The 20,212-nt window shown below is 45.4% G+C and overlaps 2 protein-coding genes across 25 annotated transcripts in view; one reads left to right on the forward strand and one right to left on the reverse strand.

Annotated features, from left to right (window-relative positions):
* The window catches only part of PARP15 (poly(ADP-ribose) polymerase family member 15), a 75,084-nt gene that overhangs the window by 9,266 nt on the left and 45,606 nt on the right, over positions 1-20,212 (forward strand). For 3 of the 22 annotated variants that reach the window (XM_064289831.1, XM_064289270.1, XM_064289880.1), the window contains exons 1-3: positions 13,235-14,897; positions 17,422-17,547; positions 17,905-17,983. The exons of 9 other annotated variants lie outside the window; for them this stretch is intronic. The gene's annotated coding sequence lies outside the window, so the exon portion shown is untranslated. 10 more of the 22 variants (XR_010322834.1, XM_064290391.1, XM_064290168.1 and 7 more) reach the window with 8 other exon arrangements.
* On the reverse strand, positions 3,696-20,193 carry LOC135231962 (E3 ubiquitin-protein ligase DTX3L-like). Of its 3 annotated transcripts, XM_064289241.1 has the most exons (6): positions 16,732-16,871; positions 11,151-11,362; positions 10,603-10,690; positions 7,699-9,252; positions 7,067-7,284; positions 3,696-5,914 (listed from the first exon to the last, which is right to left on the reverse strand). In XM_064289241.1, the coding sequence occupies exons 2-6, from the start codon at positions 11,210-11,212 to the stop codon at positions 5,845-5,847; spliced, it is 1,992 nt and encodes a 663-aa protein (XP_064145311.1). In that variant the 5' UTR covers positions 11,213-11,362; positions 16,732-16,871; the 3' UTR covers positions 3,696-5,844. The 3 variants fall into 3 exon arrangements, with proteins under 3 accessions (XP_064145311.1, XP_064145328.1, XP_064145283.1); XM_064289213.1 differs by lacking the exons at positions 10,603-10,690; positions 11,151-11,362; positions 16,732-16,871 and adding exons at positions 18,840-19,051; positions 19,995-20,193 and having other exon boundaries at positions 3,728-5,914; XM_064289258.1 differs by lacking the exons at positions 10,603-10,690; positions 16,732-16,871 and having other exon boundaries at positions 3,700-5,914; positions 11,151-11,439.

Raw genomic sequence — 20,212 nt, forward strand, 5'->3', positions numbered from 1 at the left:
AGCCCCGCTCCTCCAGCCTGTATGTTGATCCTACCCCAACCACGCGTTTGTGCAGTTAGCTTCTTTTGCTTTCCTTTTCATGAAAACTGCACTTGTTGCAGGTTGTGGGCTTGGGATCAAAAACAGACCAGTTCCTGTCAAAGTCTAGGTCAAAATCCAGTCTGCAATTTTTTAGTTGAAGAACTCCAGTCAGTTACATCTGTGAAATGGCCATACTCACAACTACTTTATAGCAGTATCATGAGGATAAAATGAGATAAAATCTTTAGCATGCCTGACACATTAAAAAAAACACACCCCCTCCCCCCCTGCCGCCAGTATTAGTTCCCCTTTCTGCTAGGAATCCCACTCCTACCCCACATCACTTTCCCTACACACCTATCTTCAGAAAAATATATTGGGTCCGTTTCTGTTCCTCCTAAGACAGGGCTGGAATCAGGAACCCTGCTAGCTTAAGCAATCTGACAAACAGTGCTGTCACTAGTGGGGATTGGGAGGTGCGGACCGCACTGGGTAACATTGTCAGAGAGGGTAGCACCAAAATGACTGTCTAGAAAATTTTGTGCAGTGTTTCAACACAAATTTATTATTTTTCTTAAAAATCCCTGCAGTTATAACAACGAAGACATTTTTCATAAGCCCAGCTTACGTGTATCAACATACCTACAAGGCTAAAACTCTGTGCTGATTTACTTTTTGAACTTCTACGTGCTCTGTTCAGAACTGTCATTATTACCCAATCACAACGGTGCTTCAGGTCACGTGGCTTCACCTGCACGTGCTACAGGTGCAGGCTACTAATTTCGTTGCTGCTGGTGTTTTTAACGTCCCTGGTTTTGTCATATTTTCTGGTGTTTAGGAATTCCGTGTGGTCTGGTTTGGGTGGCAGTCCATGTGGGGGTGACACCATGATGTGCCACACTGGGTGACACCATCCCTAGTGATGCCACTGCTGACAAAACGTTTAATATAATTAAACCACTTGCATTAAAGACCCCTATGTGCCTGGCACTGTCTTAAGATTACAAAGGTGAGTTAAACACAGATCACTTCCCTCTGAGGTGAGGGTAGAAGTGAGGAGAGGGAGAGACGGTAGACAGGCCAGTACACAGTTACTTGGTGCATCATGAAAAGTCCTGGTAGGATACAGATGATACCCACAAAATAGGTCATCGAAGAGAGTTTAATAAAGGAATTGCTAACACAGGTGTGGCCAAAGGGTTAAGGGAAACTAGTAAGGGATAGTGAAGCAGCAGCCCCCCACCCCCACCCCGCCACTCTGGGCTGAAGGCAAGGGAGGAGCATGGGCTGAACCTGGTAAAAGTTGTGCCTATAGGAGAGTGACATCAGATGAGAGACATAGCCAGGGAATAAGTACCCCAACCGCTCTCCCCCTACCCGCCAATCTAGTTGGTACCTCACATTGCTGACCCAGCAACCGGAGGGCACAAGAGTAGGGCTGGTGCAGTCCTTACAGGTCAGCCCCAGTACCACTCCCAGGGCTGAATGCAGGGTAGAGAGTGGGTTTTATGTCATACCTGCTTCAATAGAGATAAAGAATAGGAACAGTGACTCATGGTACTGTGGAGAGAAGGTTGGGGGAGTTTTTGCAATACTGCCATTTGAGTGAGACCTTGAAGGATGCATAGAGATCTTTGAAAGTAGAAAGGAAACCAAGTGGGGAAGCATTCCAGAGAGAGAGAACACCCAGAGCAAAGGCCAGAAGAGCAAAAGTATATACTTTGCTTTGGAAAAGCTAGTGTGATTGGACCATAGAGGCTGGTGGGAAGAAAGAAACATGAGGTAAGCAAAGTAGAATCAGAAATACTTATAGCCATGTGTTGTGTAACAACCCAGTGGCACCTGAACTTGAGGTCAGCCACATCTCCAAGAGACCGAAGAAAGTCTCTGGAACCAGTGATCGTGACATATGGTTTATTAGGGAAGCTTACTTACGGGACCGTGGCCCAGGGCAGCGGCTGGACCAGTTTAGCGCTCTGTAACCACCTAGCAGGGAACATAAGCTTCTATACTGTTCCAGCTGGGACCAAGGCTCATTGTTTTTCTCCCACATCCTTGGGCAGCCAGCGTTCCCAGGGACCTCACATCCAGGTCCAGATGTTTTTCTTTTTCTTGCTAAGGCATTCCTCAGCCTTAGCCACTGGCCCAGTCATGCCACTCCTGGCCTTGTACCTTCGCCCGAGTCCCTCCCAAGTTCATCTCCAGCATGCTTCAGGGAAGAGCAAAACTGACCCCATTAGGGAGGGGATGCATAGAGCTGAATAGCCTTACCCTACACCATGCTGTGGAGTTTGAATTTTTTTTTTCGAAGCCATGGTTCTCAAAGTTTGGTCACCAGATCACCAACATCAGCATCATCCAGAAACTTGTTAGAAATGCAAAATCTTGGGGCCAACCTCACACCTACTGAGTCAGACACTCTGGGGGTGGAGCTTAGCAATGTGGGCTTTATGGAGTCATCCAGGTGAGTCTGGGGCAAGATCAAGTTTGAGAAGCACTGCCCTAGGCATCAGGGAGCCACTGAAGGCATATCTCCAGAGGAGTGATGAGATCAGAGCTGTTTTTCCAAAAGTAGTTTGCAGTGGGAGGAGGAAGGGGCATGGGGATGGAGAGTCCTAGAGGTTATTTCAATAGTTCTGGTGAGAGAATTGTGAGGACACCAACTGGGCAGTGAGACTGCAGTGAAGGAAAGGCACTACTGGTGACTTTATGGGTGTGTGGGATGCGGAGAGGGGGAGCGAGAAGCCAAAGGTGCTACACAGGCTACATTTTACTGCATAATAAACAATATACTTTACATTGTCTGTTGTTTCTCCAGGAAATAAAAGTCAGTTTCCTCATCTGAAAAGTGAGGGTTTTAAATGAGATGATTTCTGCGGCCCATTTCAGCTCATGGGATGTACAAAATAAAGCTGCTGAATGACCTGTTGCTGTCTTTTCACAGCTCCTTGTGAAGCAGTACCAGGGTGATGACCCATAGCATCTCACTGCAATACATCTTACCCCCTCTCTTCCCTTTTTGTCCTTACCTTCACTGCCTTGGGCTTGCATCTCCCAAACAAATTGTCTGCATCTTAATCTTTGCCTCAAGGTCTGCAATTTAGAGGCTCAGACCCAATCAACAGAAAAATCAAGTCAGGCTGTACTCTCATGGAAATCAAAACAAAAACACCACTGAAGTACAAGTGAAAGGAAGTCCAACAAAGGTCTGATTTTTCTCCTAATGATTACTTTGATTACTTTTTTGGGGCGAGATGTGGGGGGATATCAAATATCTTAGTATTTTAATCCTCTTTCTCTTCGGAGAGGAGGGTGTCCCTGATTTTGGCACTCAGTGAGACATCTGGGTGATACAGCACTGATACTGGAGAGATGAGACAGATGCTCTAAGACCAAGGAGTGGCAACTGTATCGTTCAGTCTGATATTGTATATGCTTTCTCTCTTCGTAGAGCTGAAATCTGAAGCCTATTTTTATCTTGTGTTAAGAAGGAAAGATATTGAGAAATGTAGTTTTCACAGCTGAAAGTGGTAGCTATGAAGTCTACAGCAGTTAAGTTCTACTGTGACACGACTTAGCAAACAGCTACACACCGTGTGTACAAATTCAGCCAAAGATGTCCACGCACAAGGTATACTTTCACCTGTTGTCGAAAATACTCAGAATCTCAACATAAGGGGGAAAACAGGAGTGAGGAAAGAACACAGACAATCTGTTACTAATATGGATTTCACTTTATTTAAAGCAAATGCAGATAATACCACCTTCCAAAGAGCAAAAGCAGTCATCCAGATGCTCACCAACCACTCATGCCATGAACACCTGAATATGCACGTGCATTGCAATCATGGATCCAAAGCTTAGCAGGACTCAAACGTTTGCATTTTCTGAGTACATTTAACTAAATGATCAGTAGATATAAAATAACCTATTAATGGTAGTATAAAGACTTTAATCAATCACCAAAAACTAAATGTATAATCTGTTAAAAAAAAACAAAAAAGAAAAAGAATGATGTATCATTCACCTTAAGCTTCCTCAACTCTCTGGACAAAGGAGAAGATTCTGAGTTTTCAGTTCTTCACATAGGGCTTCATTGGAGGAAATCAGCTTTCAGCACTGTGCAAGAATCCATTTCTGAGAGGAGCCCAGAGTAATGGGAACTCTGTAAGCGGCTCCTCAGAGAAGTACCCCATGGGAGGCAGTAGAGCTGTGGGGTGCAGAAGCCCTGGAGCCACACTAGCTGGTTCCTATCCCAGCACTTCCATTTATTAGCTATGTGACATTTGAGCTTTATTTATCTTCTTTGCTTCTACTTTCTCATTTATAACTTGGGAATACCACTTGTGTAAATCACACAGATGCAAGGCTGTTATAAAGGGGACAGAACAAGTGTTCAATAAATATTAGCTATTAATATCTCATCTAGAAGATCAAAACGTGTGGATATGGGCATCTTAAGGAAAGGAACAAGTTGCCTTGTTCAACAGTTTTGGAGGGAGACAGACACGGAAAACCAGATAATTTGCTACTATAACTTTCTTCTGGATTGGAGAACCATTTAAAAGTAAAATTGGACTTGTCATATGTTCTTTACAGTAAGCCCAACTCACTGCCTTTTCTCTGTCCAGAAAATGTATCAGGAAAGAAGATTTTAACGGGAAAATGTAACTTGGTGGGACATAGTCAAGGGGTGAAAAACTACAATGGGGGGCTACAGTTACTGTGAAGATGATGGCTATGGGAACTAAAGTAAGGTTATTTATCTGTTAAAACTGGAGGTGGGGTATACACAAATGTACAATAATACCCAGAGGGAGAAATGCTGAAAAATGAGGCGCATCACTACACCAGGGCAAGTGCACCCCATCTAGCAGGTTCCTTGGATTGGGAGGGAGCAAGAATCAAGCCAGGGGCTCGGTCAAAGTTGAGATACCAAGTGTTCCTGAGTAAGAAACTCAGTTTTCGAAATCAGTGGTGAGGACTCCAGAAATGGCTTTCTCGCTCCTGACTCTGCTAAAGGTTTGGGGAGCATACACCCCTTTTTTATTTATTAATAAAATGTATTAATCATCAACTGTACACCAGGCTCTGTGTCATTAAAAATAGTAGTCTTATTCCATTTTTTACCAAAGGTTGTCCAATCTCGGCTCCTGGCCACTTCTCTTGCCATGGGGTGGGGAGCGGGGAGGAATGTGGCTAATTGTCCACAATCAAAGCCTTGTTTTTTTATCCTTTCATGTTAGGATTTCACTTTCACTGGTAGAGATTAAAGAGAAAAGAAGCAAAACACTGAAGGATCACTACAGAGACGGCAATGAAAAGAGGACCATCAACTCACACCTAGAGGTCTAATTGAAGAATACAGAGGATGACTTCAGACCCACAGCAACATTCCTCCCACTTCCAGGGATGAGACAGGAATGAGCCATGACACCTCTATGGCAAAATTACACAGATCTTTGGGGCTTTTGTCTTTCATAAGAAGTTAAACCCATGGCCATCAAGTCCATTCCGACTTATAGCAACCCTATAGGACAGAACAGAACTGTCCTATAAAGGTTCCAAGGAGTGGCTGGTAGATTCAAACCACCGACCTTTTGGTTAGCAGCTGAGCTCTTAAGCACTGTGGCACCAGGGATTCCCCATAAGAAGTAACACTCCAGAAATGACAGACTAGCGGTTTCTTACTCTTACACAAACCACTTCCTGAGGTCAAATTTTTAAAAAGGTGTTTGTAACTTAATATTTTAGATTGGTATTTACTCTGCCTCCTCAAATATCTTTTGAAAGGTGGGTCAAGACATTCTTCCAGCAATCTTCTTATTTAATTCCTTTCGCTTTCAGCTCCTCTTTGACACGTTGGAGGTAATCAGGATCAGGGTAACCAAACCTGCAAAAGGAAAATCCCTTTAGCTTCATCACAAATGGTTCTTAAGAATCTGTACAGTAGAGCCTTGTCACTTGAGGACTTAACATTCAGGGTTGCAAGCATTCACAAGCAATCCTGAAGGCTGATGACTTACCATGACTAAAAATGTGCAGATCTGAGTCATACAGCTAGTGAGTGAGCCTAGCTTTCTGCCCAGCATCTAGCTTCCAACAAGGTTTTTATTTTGTTAGCAGTACATGGTAAGGAGTGACTCTCCTAAACTTATGCTATAGGTACTGTATGTTATGGGCAACTTTGTGTTCTGTTACACATAAGGTCACCATGAGTCAGAGCCAACTCGACAGCAGCTAACAACAACCATCATATTCTACGGTAGGATTTTCAAATTTGTGGAATTGCAAAGGTCTCAGGCTATATTCCTGTTTTAGAACCAAAGGTCTGAAGTATTTCTAACTGAGCTGCATACAGAACAACTGGATTGCCTGTAATACAGATTCCACCATCTTAGTCCTCCTAAAGCTAAGACTTTTTTCTAGAGTACTATTAGCCAAGTGAGTCTAGGTTCTCAATGTACTGATGGGGGGTGAGGGTGGAAGAAGGAGTGATCTTTAAGAAAAGCAAAGTAATAACATTCCTAGGATCTAAACCCATTGCTATTGAGTCAATTCCAACTCACAGCAACCCTACAGGACAGAGTAGAACTTCCGCATAGGGTTTGCCAGGATGTAAATCTTTACAGAAGACTGCCCCATCTTTCTCCCACAGAGCAGCTAGTGGGTTCCAACCCCCAACCTTTAGTTAGCAGCCAAGCACTTAACCACTGCTCCACCAGAGCCCCTATTTGTAGGATCTACCCTTCAAATACGCATGAAACCCCAAATTAAAATAATTTACACTACTCATCTTGAGTTCTGAAGCGCCCTGTCCTTTAATGCAAAATGTAATGGCTGTATGATGCTTTATGGTTGGGAGGGTAGTGAGGGGAACTTATGGCCTTTGAGGGGATCATTCCAGATTAGAATCTCTCAAAATACTTCACTGTACCCAATCCCACTGCTATGAATAAAGTCTCCTTATATCACATCCTCAAACTGCCATATTTCATGATCTCTAAATTAGGTTTAGCAACCATTATATTTCAGGATGTCTCACATTTTTGGTCCTCCATACATGGATGTTTTGTGGTGGATATCATTCCACGTAATGACATCTGAGGCTCCTGAAGTTCGAGACTGCCCCACTGTGAAGATCAGTTTTTGGTCAAAGGCCTTACGAAGCAGTCTCAAAACCTCTTGTCCTTCCACATTATCAGGCAAGTATGCAGTTCGGTTTGTTCCAACATATCTCTTTCCGGGGTTTGGGTGATCCTTCTGTGTGAAGATAAGAAAATGTCACATGAAAACACTCCCATCTAAATTTTAAAATCCGTATAGATGTGCCATTTGGAAACAGAGAAAATAAAAAAAATAAAAAAAATTTTTTGAAGGTTTGCTCCTATTCCCGATAACTCTTATTTTCCTGTTTCCCCAAATTCACGATGGGTACACTATCCGCCCTTTGGACTTCCCCTTCCTAGCTCATCCTCATCCACCCTTTCTCTGCCTTAAGCAACAGGCAAAAAAGATACCTGACTTACAAGCAGCCACTATGACCTTTATCACTATTTCAAGCCCTTGAAAATAATTCCCTGGGAAACGCTGTCTAAATAGGCAACAGGACAGTCTCTTTTGCTGTAATAATCCTAGCATAGTGGATAGAAACCCATGGAACTCAGAAATACTTACTGTTTGTACGCCTCCGCTCATCTTATAGGTAATCATAATGGTGGGATAGGGTGCGTAACCTGGGAGACTTAGTGGTGAATAAGCGACAACCATGGTTCCATCTGGCTGATTCCCTGTCTGAATACCGTACTGGGTCTGGCACACAGGACAGACTGGCTTATATGACATGGCTTTATTGATACAAGGGGTGCAGAATTCATGCTTGCAATCTGGTAGCACCTGTTTGTTAGTAATGTTGTCCAGACAGATGGCACATGTGTCCTTTTCCTTCTTGTCCACTCCTGAGGCCCCGGAGCTGGCAGAGCCCTTGACTGGAGGTGAGGCTGTTTCTGAGTCATTACTATCAATGTCCATGGGTGTCCCATGGTCCTCATTCCATTCTTCTCCAGCCAACAGATGCATTCCCTCTCTCGCTGAGACATACTGCTTTGCTTTTGCAAGGTGATTTGGCAAACCAGTCAGATTCATTGAGTTTTGAGTTAACGACAAGTGTATGTTGGGATGCTTTCTTCTGAAGTCATCAGCAAACTTAGTGCCATGTAAGTGCTCTCTGTCCTTGCTCAAAAGTTTCAGGGAAAAAATTTCTCTCTTCAGCTGACATGAGACATGTTGATAGGCATGGATGAAGCTTGCACACGCGTGCGCAGACAGGTCAATCTCCTTGTCCTTGGGTTCAAACAGGATGCAGGTTTTCTGAGCATCCTTAGTTTTTCCAAAAGCCCTGATGCTAGTGTTGTACTTTCTCTCTATCACTGGTATCTCTTGCTGTAATTCAGCTTCTAAAAGCTCATAGTGAGCAGTGTCAACCTCGATTCCATTCATCATGCCATTGGGAGCTGATATTTTCACAGGTGTCTTGACAGAGCTTTCAGAGTTTCTGACGGCAAGAAAATGTTTGGCGGCTGAAATATCATCCTGGGGCCCAAGGAGAGTCAACTCTTCTCCTTTCTCCTTTATGAGGAGCTTTTGAAACCGGTGGTTTAATGCCTCTGTGATTTCATTGGCCTGCTTCCTGTCTGCTAAAACCATACTCTCAAGCTTCAGAGATTCTGTGCCCTTCTGAAATTCATGGACAAAACACTCACGAGCTACTTCTAGGTTGCCAGATTGACTTGAGGTGAAGTCTAAATAGACCATATTTGGAGAACTCTCCTGAGTTTTGATGTTTACGCCAAATCTTTTCTCTATGAATTTGATTTTATCAGGACAAGTATATTCGAAGTATTCAAGGAAAGGCAAGGAAACTTGAAAAGAGTGGCTATTTTCTTCTTTCCTGGTTTGTTGCTCAGGAGAAGAGCAGCTGTTGTGGTCCTGCCGACTGAGGGGCTCCTTCTCTGTTGTTAAATGGGAAGATCCATACATCTGCTCACTTGTCAGCAGCTGCTCACTCAAGAACCGATGTATTTTTTCAATATCTCTGAAGTCGCCACACACCTTCTCAATTCCATCAAGACCCTCCACTTTCTTGACACTGGGGCAGAGAGTGGCTATGTGTTTCCTCAGCTCTTTGGACAACAGGTTACAGTTCAGCTCAGCTGTTACAGCAAGAAAGATCTGTAATTTCAAAAGGAACAAATAAGGTCTCTGAGATATTCAAGCCTACAGTCTTCTCTTTAGGAAAATGCCTAGAGGCCAGAGAAATCACCATGATGTCTTCCCTTAAAGGGAGGGACTTCTGGCAAACCTTTACAGAGGACGTAACATGCTACAGTCTAGAGGTTCTCAGCCTTGCCTGCTCATTAAAATCACCTGAGGAGTTCAAAAATAGTGCCAAGGTCCATGTCTCATCCCCAGAGATTCTGATGGAACTAGTCTGCAGGGGGGCCTGGGCAGGAGCATTTTTAACAGACTCCCTGGATGAGAAGTCTGGATTCCAGAGTTGCCACTATCCATGTGACCTTAGTGAGTGGGGTGAAGGGAAGAGGCTTGTGTTCTCTGGGTAAGTTGCTGAGATTCTTCAAAAAAAGTCTGTGAGCCTGAAATAGAACCATAAATCTGAGGAGGATATTTTTTCCTACTACTGTTTTTTCTCTTCTTCACACCTCTCCACCCTTTTCTTTTTCCTTTTTTTACTAAACACCTGTCTACATGCAATGTTCCCAGGCCCTATAAACCCTGGCCTTCAGAAGCTCCAATATAAGACAGACATATCAGATTAGAATAAAAAGGACTGAGGCAAATTGAATGTAAGGTGAAAGCAAAATTTATCATTTTTGTTCTACCCCAAGGCCTTTACACATGCTATTTCCTCTGAATATAACATCCTTCCCCTAGGCCTTCCTTCAGCATGTTTCCTGAATCCTGCCACTTGTCACACCTCCATCCGGACAAGCCAGGTCCAAGCCATTGTCATCTTTCATGGTCCCACTGGAGCCCCTCCTAACTGGTCTCTGTGCTTCCACTCTAGCCCCTTTCTACCTTCTGTTCTGTGTACAGCAGCCAGAATGATCCTTTTAAAATGTGCAGCAAATCATCCCACTCCTCTGGCTTGAAACCATCTGATGAATCCCCTCACATTTAAATTAATACCCAAAATCCTCCCCATGACATTCATCCCCATAAGACCTAGCTCCTGGGTACCTCTCTCAGCTCTTCTCCTATCACTCTCTCCTGTGCTCATGGCCCTCCACCCACAGTGGCCTCCTTGAAGCTCCTGCAGCTCAGGGTGTAACTCCTATCTCAGGGCCTTTGCACTTGTCCTTCCCTCTGCCCAGAATGTTCTTCCTCTAGAAATCCACTGAGTTAGCTTGCTCACTCACTCGTATCTGTATAGATGCCACCTCATTAGGGAGGTTTTTCCTGTCAGCCTACTTAAAATGGCAGTTTGTCACTTACTTTGCTTTATTTTTCTTCCCACGACTCACCACTTGCAGACATTTTACTATGCATCTATTTGTTTCCTACCGTTGTCTGTTTCCTCAGTAGACTGTAATCTCCTTGAGGGCAGGGTCTGCTGTGGTCATGGCTGTATCCCCAGCTCCCGTGGCAGTGCCTGGCACACAAGAGGCATTCAACATCTATTTGTTGAATGAATTTTTGCATGGCTGGCTCCTTCTCATCATTCAAGTCTCAGGGCAAATGTCACCTCATCAGCGAAGTTGTCTCTGACTCCTGGTCAGGAGGAGCATCACCTCCATCCTCCCCTTCCTTGCTCTGGCCCTGTCTCTCTCTAAGGCTAAACCCCGTTTTATTTTCTTCTTACCATATATAACTTTCTGAAATTGTTTTATTTTGTTTACTTGTTACTGTCTTTCTATGTGGCCCATTCCTACCTCCTATACAAGCTGCATGACAGCAGGGACCTTGACTGTTGTGTTCACCTCCAGGTCTCCATGCCTAAAATAGTGCCTGGCTCACAGTGGCCTTCAGCAAATGGCTGTTGGAGGAATAATGATGAGGTGTGGTCTGGAGAGCAAGGTGCAGGAACATGCCCAGCTCCTTTCAGCACTCACCTTTGACACACAGGAATCCACAGTGTTAGGAATACATCTTTCATTGGGATGCTTCCCATCATACAGAGCTCCTGCTCCTGATGGTGTCACCAAGGAAGTTCTCTGACTCATGATCTTCTCTACTGGCTTTTCAGTGGGTTCCAAGAAAATGCTCACAGGTTTGTTTTCAACGCAGATTCGGTGTTCTCCTTTTTTCAACACTCTCTCCTTAGCTTTAGTAGAGACATGTAACACAGAGAGAGAGAAGGACAGGGAGAGAGAGAGAAATGGGAGAGATTTGAACCGCTCCTCTTACTCATGCATCAGTGCCCTGCCCCCTGCACCCTGCTATACAAGGCTGGTGAGGGGAACTCGGGAGATCTGAGAACTCATAAGTCGGCAGGTTAAGTTTTAAGGAAGAAATGAGAGCTTAATGAGAATGGAATATCATCAACTCGTTAAAAGTCACGTTTCAGAAACTGAGTCTCCCGTCTCACATTTCAATGATAGGGAAAAATGCTTATTTACAAAGTGAAGTGAAAAAAATCAAAAATCAAAACCTTAGACTCAGAATTTTGTAAGTATACAAGTGTTTGCAGACATTCACAGAGAAGAGCTGAAAGGAAGTGTTCACACTGCTTATCTCCAGGTGGTGAGATGAAGAGGTGGTTTTGGTTTCTTCTCATTCCTTTCTCTCTTTTCTACCGTGAGCATGCATTACTTTTGTAATCCTCAAAAATACATCACCGACATTATTATTTATGCAATATTATTAACAAAAATGTATTAATGAAAATTTTACTTTCTTTTTGTCACACTGTCTTTGTAATCCGTGCCTAAACCACAAGGACAGCCGCAGCCCACGGGCAGGAAGTGGCTTCTTAGGACAGCTGAGAAATACAAGGGGCCTGGGGATGAGGATATTAGCAAGCATCTACGTTAAGGCCTGGTCAGACCAGATCCCGGACTGGGGGTCTCTCCTGCTGTCGGGCTGAGTCTCTTGGCAGCTGAAGCCCCCAGTTCATGTCCCCCCAGACAGTGGCATCCTTTCTCCCGCCCTCTCTCCTGGGTCAGCGGGGGCTGCTTCTAGCAGGACACCCGCGGGGCTGGCCCAGGACGGCTTTGCACCCCCAGCCCGGGCCCGCACCTCTGCGGCCCACAGCTCACCTGCCCTTTCCCGGAACTCCACCCGGAAGGTGTCCGGGGCGCTGTCGCCCAGGGCCCGCACGGTGCACTCCCCGCCGCCCGAGCGCCGGCTCTGGAAGTAGCTCTCCAGCTTCCTGCGCAGCCGGGGGCCGGGCTCGGACACCCGCACGACGAGCGGGGACGGCGGGCAGGGCGCCGAGGCCTTGGCTCTGCGGGCGGGCGGGCTGCGCGGGCTCCGGGCGCGGGTAGGGCCGGCCTGAGGCGAAGGCACGTCCTGCCCCCGGGACTTGGGTCTCAGAGTTTCAATTTCGTTTCCCGGAGACCCCTCCCTGTTCCTGGAGAGCCTCTTCTGCCTCTTTTGTTGTCGCCACTGTGACTGTGGCCTTGGGCCAGGTGAGTAGGTGCCGGGGTCGGTGGGAGCTGGAGGGAGCGGGTTTCTTGGGACTTGCAACTCTCAGGTCTCTGGTCCTGCAGGCTGGGGCGGGGAGTGGGCGACGGCCGGGGTCCCAGGGCCGGGTCTCCCCACCCAAGGATCTAAACTGGTCAGATGCTCAAGTGGAAGACAGTAAGTTTCTCCTGTGTTTGCCATTCTTTGGAACTCTTGTTGTTCTTATTACTGTCCTTTGCTGCTGAAATATAGTTCACATTCTGAATTCAGGTTAAAAAAAAGTACTTAGATTTTTTTCTTAAATGTGTTCACATGCTCTATGACATCCGCCAACTTTACCCTTTAACTGACTCTTGGGGCTGTTCTGCCTCTTTTTCTTCGCTCAGCCAACAGTACTGAACTGCTTGCTGCTGTGTGTTCTAGCGAGAATGGTGAGAGGCCCTAGAGGTCAGGGCCTGCAAAGGGAGGCGGACTTCTGAAGAAAGAATTAAAATCTCTGGAAGACCTCCAAGAGGAAGCTTCAAGCAGAGCCTTACTAAGAGGGTTGGGGGTGAGGTGAGGAGGGTGAGGGGTGTGGAGCAGGCAGGGGGCATCTGAGGCCCAGGGATCACTGTGGTCTGAAGCAGGAGGGAGAGCCTAAGGCTGGGAGGAGATGAGATGGGACAGGGAGGAAGGGTCAAGATGAGTGCTGCCCAATAGAAATATAACAGGAGCCACAAGAGCCAACCCCATTGTGATTTAGAATATTTTACTAGCTGTATTTTAAAAAGTATCAAGAAACAGGTGAAAATAATCTTAATTATGTGTTATTTAATTCAGTACCAGAAATGTATTTATTTCAACATGTAATCAGTGTTAAAAACGCATCAGTGAGATATTGTCCCTTCTTTTTGTCAGGCTAAGGCTTTGCCATGCAGTGTGAATCTGGCCCTTACATCAGGTCTCAGTTGGGACAGGCCACATTCCAAGGCTCAATAGCTACATGTGCCTGGTGGTCCACACGGGACAGCACAGGTGGACATGGTGAAAGGTCTTAAAGATCAGTGGGGAGAAATGGAAGGGTTTTGAGCAGGGGAAGCAGGAGCATGGCATTCCAGATTTGGATATTAGAAGAGTGACAAGCCAGATCTACATCTTAGAAAAATGGTGTTTATCAAAAATGTGGAGGATACATTTTCAAGCAGGGATGAATGAGGCAGAGTGGCCAGAGATAAGGTTTTTGCATATTGCTGTAAAACTGGTCAATCTTTAAGGAGGGCAATTTGCCAATACTCTTAGAACTATGGAGCCCTGGTGGCAGGGTGGGGAAACCCTGGTGGTGTAGTGGTTAAGTGCTACGGCTGCTAACCAAAGGGTCAGCAGTGCAAATCCACCAGGCGCTCCTCGGAAACTCAATGGGGCAGTTCTACTCTGTCCTATGGGGTCGCTATGAGTCGGAATCAACTGGCAATGGGTTTTTTTGTTTGTTTGTTTTTGGTGGCACAGTGGGTAAGTGCTCAGCTGCTAACCAAAAGGTCGCTGGTTCAAATCTCCTCACTGCTCCTTGGAAACCCAAGTTTCTACTCTGTCCAAAAGGGTCTCTGTGAGTCAGAATTACTCTACTGCAATGGGTTTGGTTTTTCATTTGGTTTATCATAATTATAATTGCATATACAGTTACTTTATGATTCTGCTTTCCCATTTCTATGAATTTCCCCTATCAATATGGTAGTACCTGCCTGTGGTTACCTATGTATGAGGTTGTACATTACAGCCGTATTTATAAAAGGTAAAAAATGGGAACCCCCTCTTTGATGGTTAAGGTTGTGTGTCAACTTGGTTGGGTCATGATCCTCAGTGGTTTGGCAATTTGATGGCTTTTTAATGACATAGCAAACTTAATAATGAGATATGATATATATAGTATGATCACCTCCTTGATGAGATCTGTTGTGAACAGCCAGTCATTTGAAAGGGAGTTTCCTTGGGTGTGTGGACTTCCTGGCAAGGCTCACTCTGGCTTGTGCTCACTCTGTATCCTCTTCATCTGACCTCTGATCCTTGGAACTTGAGCTAGTAACTCACCTGCTGTCTTATGGGGTGTTCCTGGGATTTGTCGGCCTCTGCAGCCTGTGAGCCAGAGGCCTCCCGTCTAACCTTCTGATTTTGGATTCGCCAGCACTTGTGGCTACGTGAGTCAGGAGATGCCTCCAGCCTGACCCATGAACTTGTGACTTTCCAGCCTCTCCAACTGTGTGAGCCATTTCTTTTATGTAAATCTCTGTATGCATTTATATGCTGCACTGGTTTTGCTTCTGTGGAGAGCCCAACCTAAGACACCCTCAATGTCCATACATAGCAGACTAACAGTTAAATGACTTCTAGCATGTCTATGCAATAGAATACCATGAGCTGTAGGAATGATGAGGAAGCTCACTGTGTGCTAATACGGAAAGATTTCTAGGATACATTAAGGGGAAAAGTCAAGCTGCTGAAGAGTAGGTATACAGTGCTACCTTTTGTGTAAAAATACCTCTGGAAGGATATGGAAATAACTAATAACATTGGTTATCTCCAGTAAGGGAAATTTGGTGAGGGGATTGGGAGTAGGGCTAGAGGGAGCCATTTTCACTTTTTGAATGTCATGCTATTCAGACAACAAATGTCATACCTTACAAATGATGAAGTGTAAAATCAGAGTCATTTAAATCTTTCTAAATAGTGTACTGCCATAGCCCAGGCAAGAGGCACTGAGGCGCTGAAGGGAGGCAGCTTCCTGAGTAAGGAGGGTAGGGGCGTATTTGAAAGTGACTTAAATGATAGGACCAGTTGCACCTGAGAGAAAAGAGATGGTTCAAGGCCAATTTCTAGGTTGCCCACTTGAGTGGGTAAATGACGTATTATTTACTGGACAGTGAAATCCGGGGAATAGAGCATGCTTTTTTGTGTGTGTGTGTGGTGAGGTGGATGAGGATGAGGGAACAATGGATTTAGTTTTGTATAAGCTGAGTTTGAGGGGTCTGTGTGACATCCAGGTGGAGTTGAAATGTGATGCTCGGGAGAGCCATTGCCTAGAGATGCAGACATGGGAGTCATGTGTACAGGTAGAGTTGAAGCCATGGGAGTGGATGAGATCACCCCTGGAGAGTATTTTTGAGATGAGAAATGACCATCGGACAGAATCCCAGGGCAGAAGAACCCAGGAGAAGGGTCTATTAATGCAAAATGACAAGCAACAGAAGAGCCAAGGAAGGATGGCACAGCAAAGCCAAGAAAGCAGTTTCAGGAATCAAGGAATGAAATACAGGGGCAGATAAAGATTAGGATACAGGATAGTTCATTGGGGTTAACCACCTGGAGGCCACTGATGAGCCCTTTCAGAGGAATATGGGGGTGAGATGTGGAGCCAGAGTATAATGGGCAGAGTGGGCAGGGGGACAGGAGGAGAGTCAACTATTCTCTTTAGAAATTTGCCTGCCTATAAAAAGAAGGAAACAGTGATGGAAAGTTGGGAAGACTTTTCTTGTTATTGTTTTGTAAAATGGAAGAGGTTGAATGTTTTGGGCTATATGCCTCTTGTTTCTAATTTCTTTGGGTTAAATGGGTGTCACTACCACTGCCCGGTGTATTCCTGGACTTTTGAGCCTGGTCCGAAAATAACAAGTGCAACTACATCTAAAGGAAAGTCCACCAGAAGCCAACAGCCAAAGCAGACACGGAAGTCTTCCTTCTTTGGTGAAAACAGCAGTGCCTTCTGGAGGCAAATATGCCTCTTGTACTTACATTTTAGGATTATAGTAGACCTGAAGCTTTTCCTCAACAGGTAAGAATAGTGCTGTAATGTTGTAGATAGTTTTACAAAATGTTTCTATTGCAAAGCCGGAAATCATTTCAGAGGACTAAAGATAGCAATATGTGTGAGCATCTCTATCTTTAAGCATTTCCATCAGCATTCTTCTAAAACTTCCTATCTATTGTATGGAAAATCATTAAAATATAAGTTTTCCTGGAGTTTCTGATTTTTATTCAGATATTCACCTTTCCTAGTTCGATCAAGGATATTTATCACAAACCCAATAATATACATACCTCACAGGTGCAGTCCAGTTTCCTCTTTCTTCAAACCCTCTGGTGGTCTTCATTTACTCACGAGCCTGGTTCCTCACTGTTTTAGGTCACTGTGCTCAGTCTCACCACTCTGTATCATCGTCCTTTGCTAAATATGTAAAAGTCTGCTTCAACCTTCAAAGCCTGGCTCTAGTGTCACCTTCTCCATGAAGCTTTCCTTGCTCCATCCCATAAGCTCATTCCCGTCTCTGAGCTGTGATGATTTCAACTGGAACTTCTCCTGTAGAAGATAGAGGGTGTAACAGTAGTAATAACAGAAAAACAACGTGTGATTCTTCACCAGTGAAACTGAAAACTACTAGAGATCAGAAATCATGTGTGTCAACTTGGCTGGGCCATGATTCTCAGCAGTTGTGATGGAGTTTGGCAGTCGAATGATGATGTGATCGTTTCCATCATGAGATTTGATGTAGTGTGATCACCTCTGTGATGGGATTTCCTGTGAGTTGCCAATCAGTTGAAAGGGAGTTTCCTTGAGGGTGTGGCCTGCATCTAATATAGGTGGATTTTCTGGTAAGGCTCTGGTGGGCTTTTGCTCGCTTTGGATTCTGCAGCTGGCTCCTGTTCATCTAACCTTGGGTTCTTGGGGCTTGAGCTAGCATCTTACCTGCCATCTTGCATGCTGATTTGGGGATTTGTTGGTCTTCACAGCCTGTGAGCAAGAGCCCTGCTTTCTGACCTGCTGATCTTGGTTTTGCCAGCCCCTGTGGCTGTGTGAATCAGGAGAAGCCTCCAGCCCGACCCACAGACTTGGGACATTCCAGCCTCTACAACCGTGTGAGCCATTTACTTCGTATACATTTACATACTTTCTGGTTTTCCTTCTCTAGAGAACCCAGCCTAAGACAGATGGTGTGCTATATTTAGTTGCCGTTAAGCCGATTCCAACTCATGGCAACTCCATGTGTGCAGAGTAGAACTGCTCCATAGAGTTTTCAAGGCTGTGACCTTTTGGAAGCAGATTAGCGGGCTTGTCTTCTAAGGCGCCTCTGGGTGGGTTTGAACTGCCAACCTGTCACCTAGTAGTCAAGCACTTAACACAGAAGGAGTACCATCCAGGGACTCCTTCTGACTGTGTATTCTTACCCAGTTCCCTAAGATGCTGCTCATTGCATTCTTTCTATTCATTCCTAGAAGTGGGAAGGACAGTCTATGTTTGGAAACACAAACAACAGTACAGACATCAAAAGGCTTCAGGATGGACCCTTTCATGGTAAAAAGCATAAATGCATATAAATCATAAACCTGGATCAGCAGGTGATTAGTTCTTCCTGTAACACCAAGAAATCCTGGTGTTTCCGTTACACCTGGCATTCTCATTTGGGTTTAGTAGCCCAACAGAAGTTTTATCCCTGTTATTTTTTATTTGCACCATGTGGAAAATGGTAAATCAAGAATATGCTATTATAGTCAACAATGTCAACATGAGGATGGATAATTTTTTTAAATGTCACCTCAGTATCATGTTGATTCTCTCCACTCATTCACAGATTTGGCTTTTGTGAAATAGAGAAGGAGAGTGAAGGGGGAGGAATAAAAACAAGGGAATAGAGAAGAGACACCTTGATTGTTAAAGCTGAAAGTTCCACATTAAAGCTTGTGCCATGAAATAGGCAACTGAGAGTGGGTCCTTGTTGGTGGGTGGGTAGGGGTAGGTGATGCGTTCATGTCTTCATGGCCTCTGTCTAGAGAAACTCTACAGGTCTTTGGAGATCGGAGATCAGTCTTGGCCAGTTTTTGGATCATTTTGGTCTGTGACCTTTGAGCACTGTTAAACTGCAACCCTTTGTCTCATCCTGAATGGAAGTACATCGGCCTATATAGCATATATCACTTTCTGAAATTGTTCTGTTTACTTGCTCCCTGTCTTTCCATGTATCCAGTTCCAACTCCAATACAAGCTGCATGACAGCAGGGACCTTGACTGTTGTGTTCACCTCCAGGTCTCCATGCCTAAAATAGTGCCTGGCTCACAGTGGCCTTCAGGAAATGGCTGTTGGAGGAATAATGATGAGGTGTGGTCTGGAGAGCAAGGTGCAGGAACATGCCCAGCTCCTTTCAGCACTCACCTTTGACACACAGGAATCCACAGTGTTAGGAATATGTCTTTCATTGGGATGCTTCCCATCATACAGAGCTCCTGCTCCTGATGGTGTCACCAAGGAAGTTCTCTGACTCATGATCTTCTCTACTGGCTTTTCAGTGGGTTCCAAGAAAATGCTCACAGGTTTGTTTTCAACGCAGATTCGGTGTTCTCCTTTTTTCAACACTCTCTCCTTAGCTTTAGTAGAGACATTTAACACAGAGACAGAGAAGGACAGGGAGAGAGAGAGAAATGGGAGAGATTTGAACCGCTCCTCTTACTCATGCATCAGTGCCCTGCCCCCTGCACCCTGCTATACAAGGCTGGTGAGGGGAACTCGGGAGATCTGAGAACTCATAAGTCGGCAGGTTAAGTTTTAAGGAAGAAATGAGAGCTTAATGAGAATGGAATATCATCAACTTGTTAAAAGTCACGTTTCAGAAACTGAGTCTCCCGTCTCACATTTCAATGATAGGGAAAAATGCTTATTTACAAAGTGAAGTGAAAAAAATCAAGAATCAAAACCGTAGACTCAGAATTTTGTAAGTATACAAGTGTTTGCAGACATTCACAGAGAAGAGCTGAAAGGAAGTGTTCACACTGCTTATCTCCAGGTGGTGAGATGAAGAGGTGGTTTTGGTTTTCTTCTCATTCCTTTCTCTCTTTTCTACCGTGAGCATGCATTACTTTTGTAATCCTCAAAAATACATCACCGACATTATTATTTATGCGTTATTATTAACAAAAATGTATTAATGAAAATTTTACTTTCTTTTTGTCACACTGTCTTTGTAATCCATGCCTAAACCACAAGGACAGCTACCGACCTGCCTCCAGGGGCAGGAAGTGGCGTCTTAGGACAGCTGAGAAATACAAGGGGCCTGGGGATGAGGATATTAGCAAGCATCTACGTTAAGGCCTGGTCAGACCAGATCCCGGACTGGGGGTCTCTCCTGCTGTCGGGCTGAGTCTCTTGGCAGCTGAAGCCCCCAGTTCGTGTCCCCCCCAGACAGTGCCATCCTTTCTCCCGCCCTCTCTCCTGGGTCAGCGGGGGCTGCTTCTAGCAGGACACCCGCGGGGCTGGCCCAGGACGGCTTTGCACCCCCAGCCCGGGCCCGCACCTCTGCGGCCCACAGCTCACCTGCCCTTTCCCTGAACTCCACCCGGAAGGTGTCCGGGGCGCTGTCGCCCAGGGCCCGCACGGTGCACTCCCCGCCGCCCGAGCGCCGGCTCTGGAAGTAGCTCTCCAGCTTCCTGCGCAGCCGGGGGCCGGGCTCGGACACCCGCACGACGAGCGGGGACGGCGGGCAGGGCGCCGAGGCCATGGCTCCGCGGGCGGGCGGGCTGCGCGGGCTCCGG

The sequence above is a fragment of the Loxodonta africana genome, chromosome 1 (assembly GCF_030014295.1).
Source record: "Loxodonta africana isolate mLoxAfr1 chromosome 1, mLoxAfr1.hap2, whole genome shotgun sequence".
In the NCBI taxonomy this organism is placed as follows: domain Eukaryota; kingdom Metazoa; phylum Chordata; class Mammalia; order Proboscidea; family Elephantidae; genus Loxodonta; species Loxodonta africana.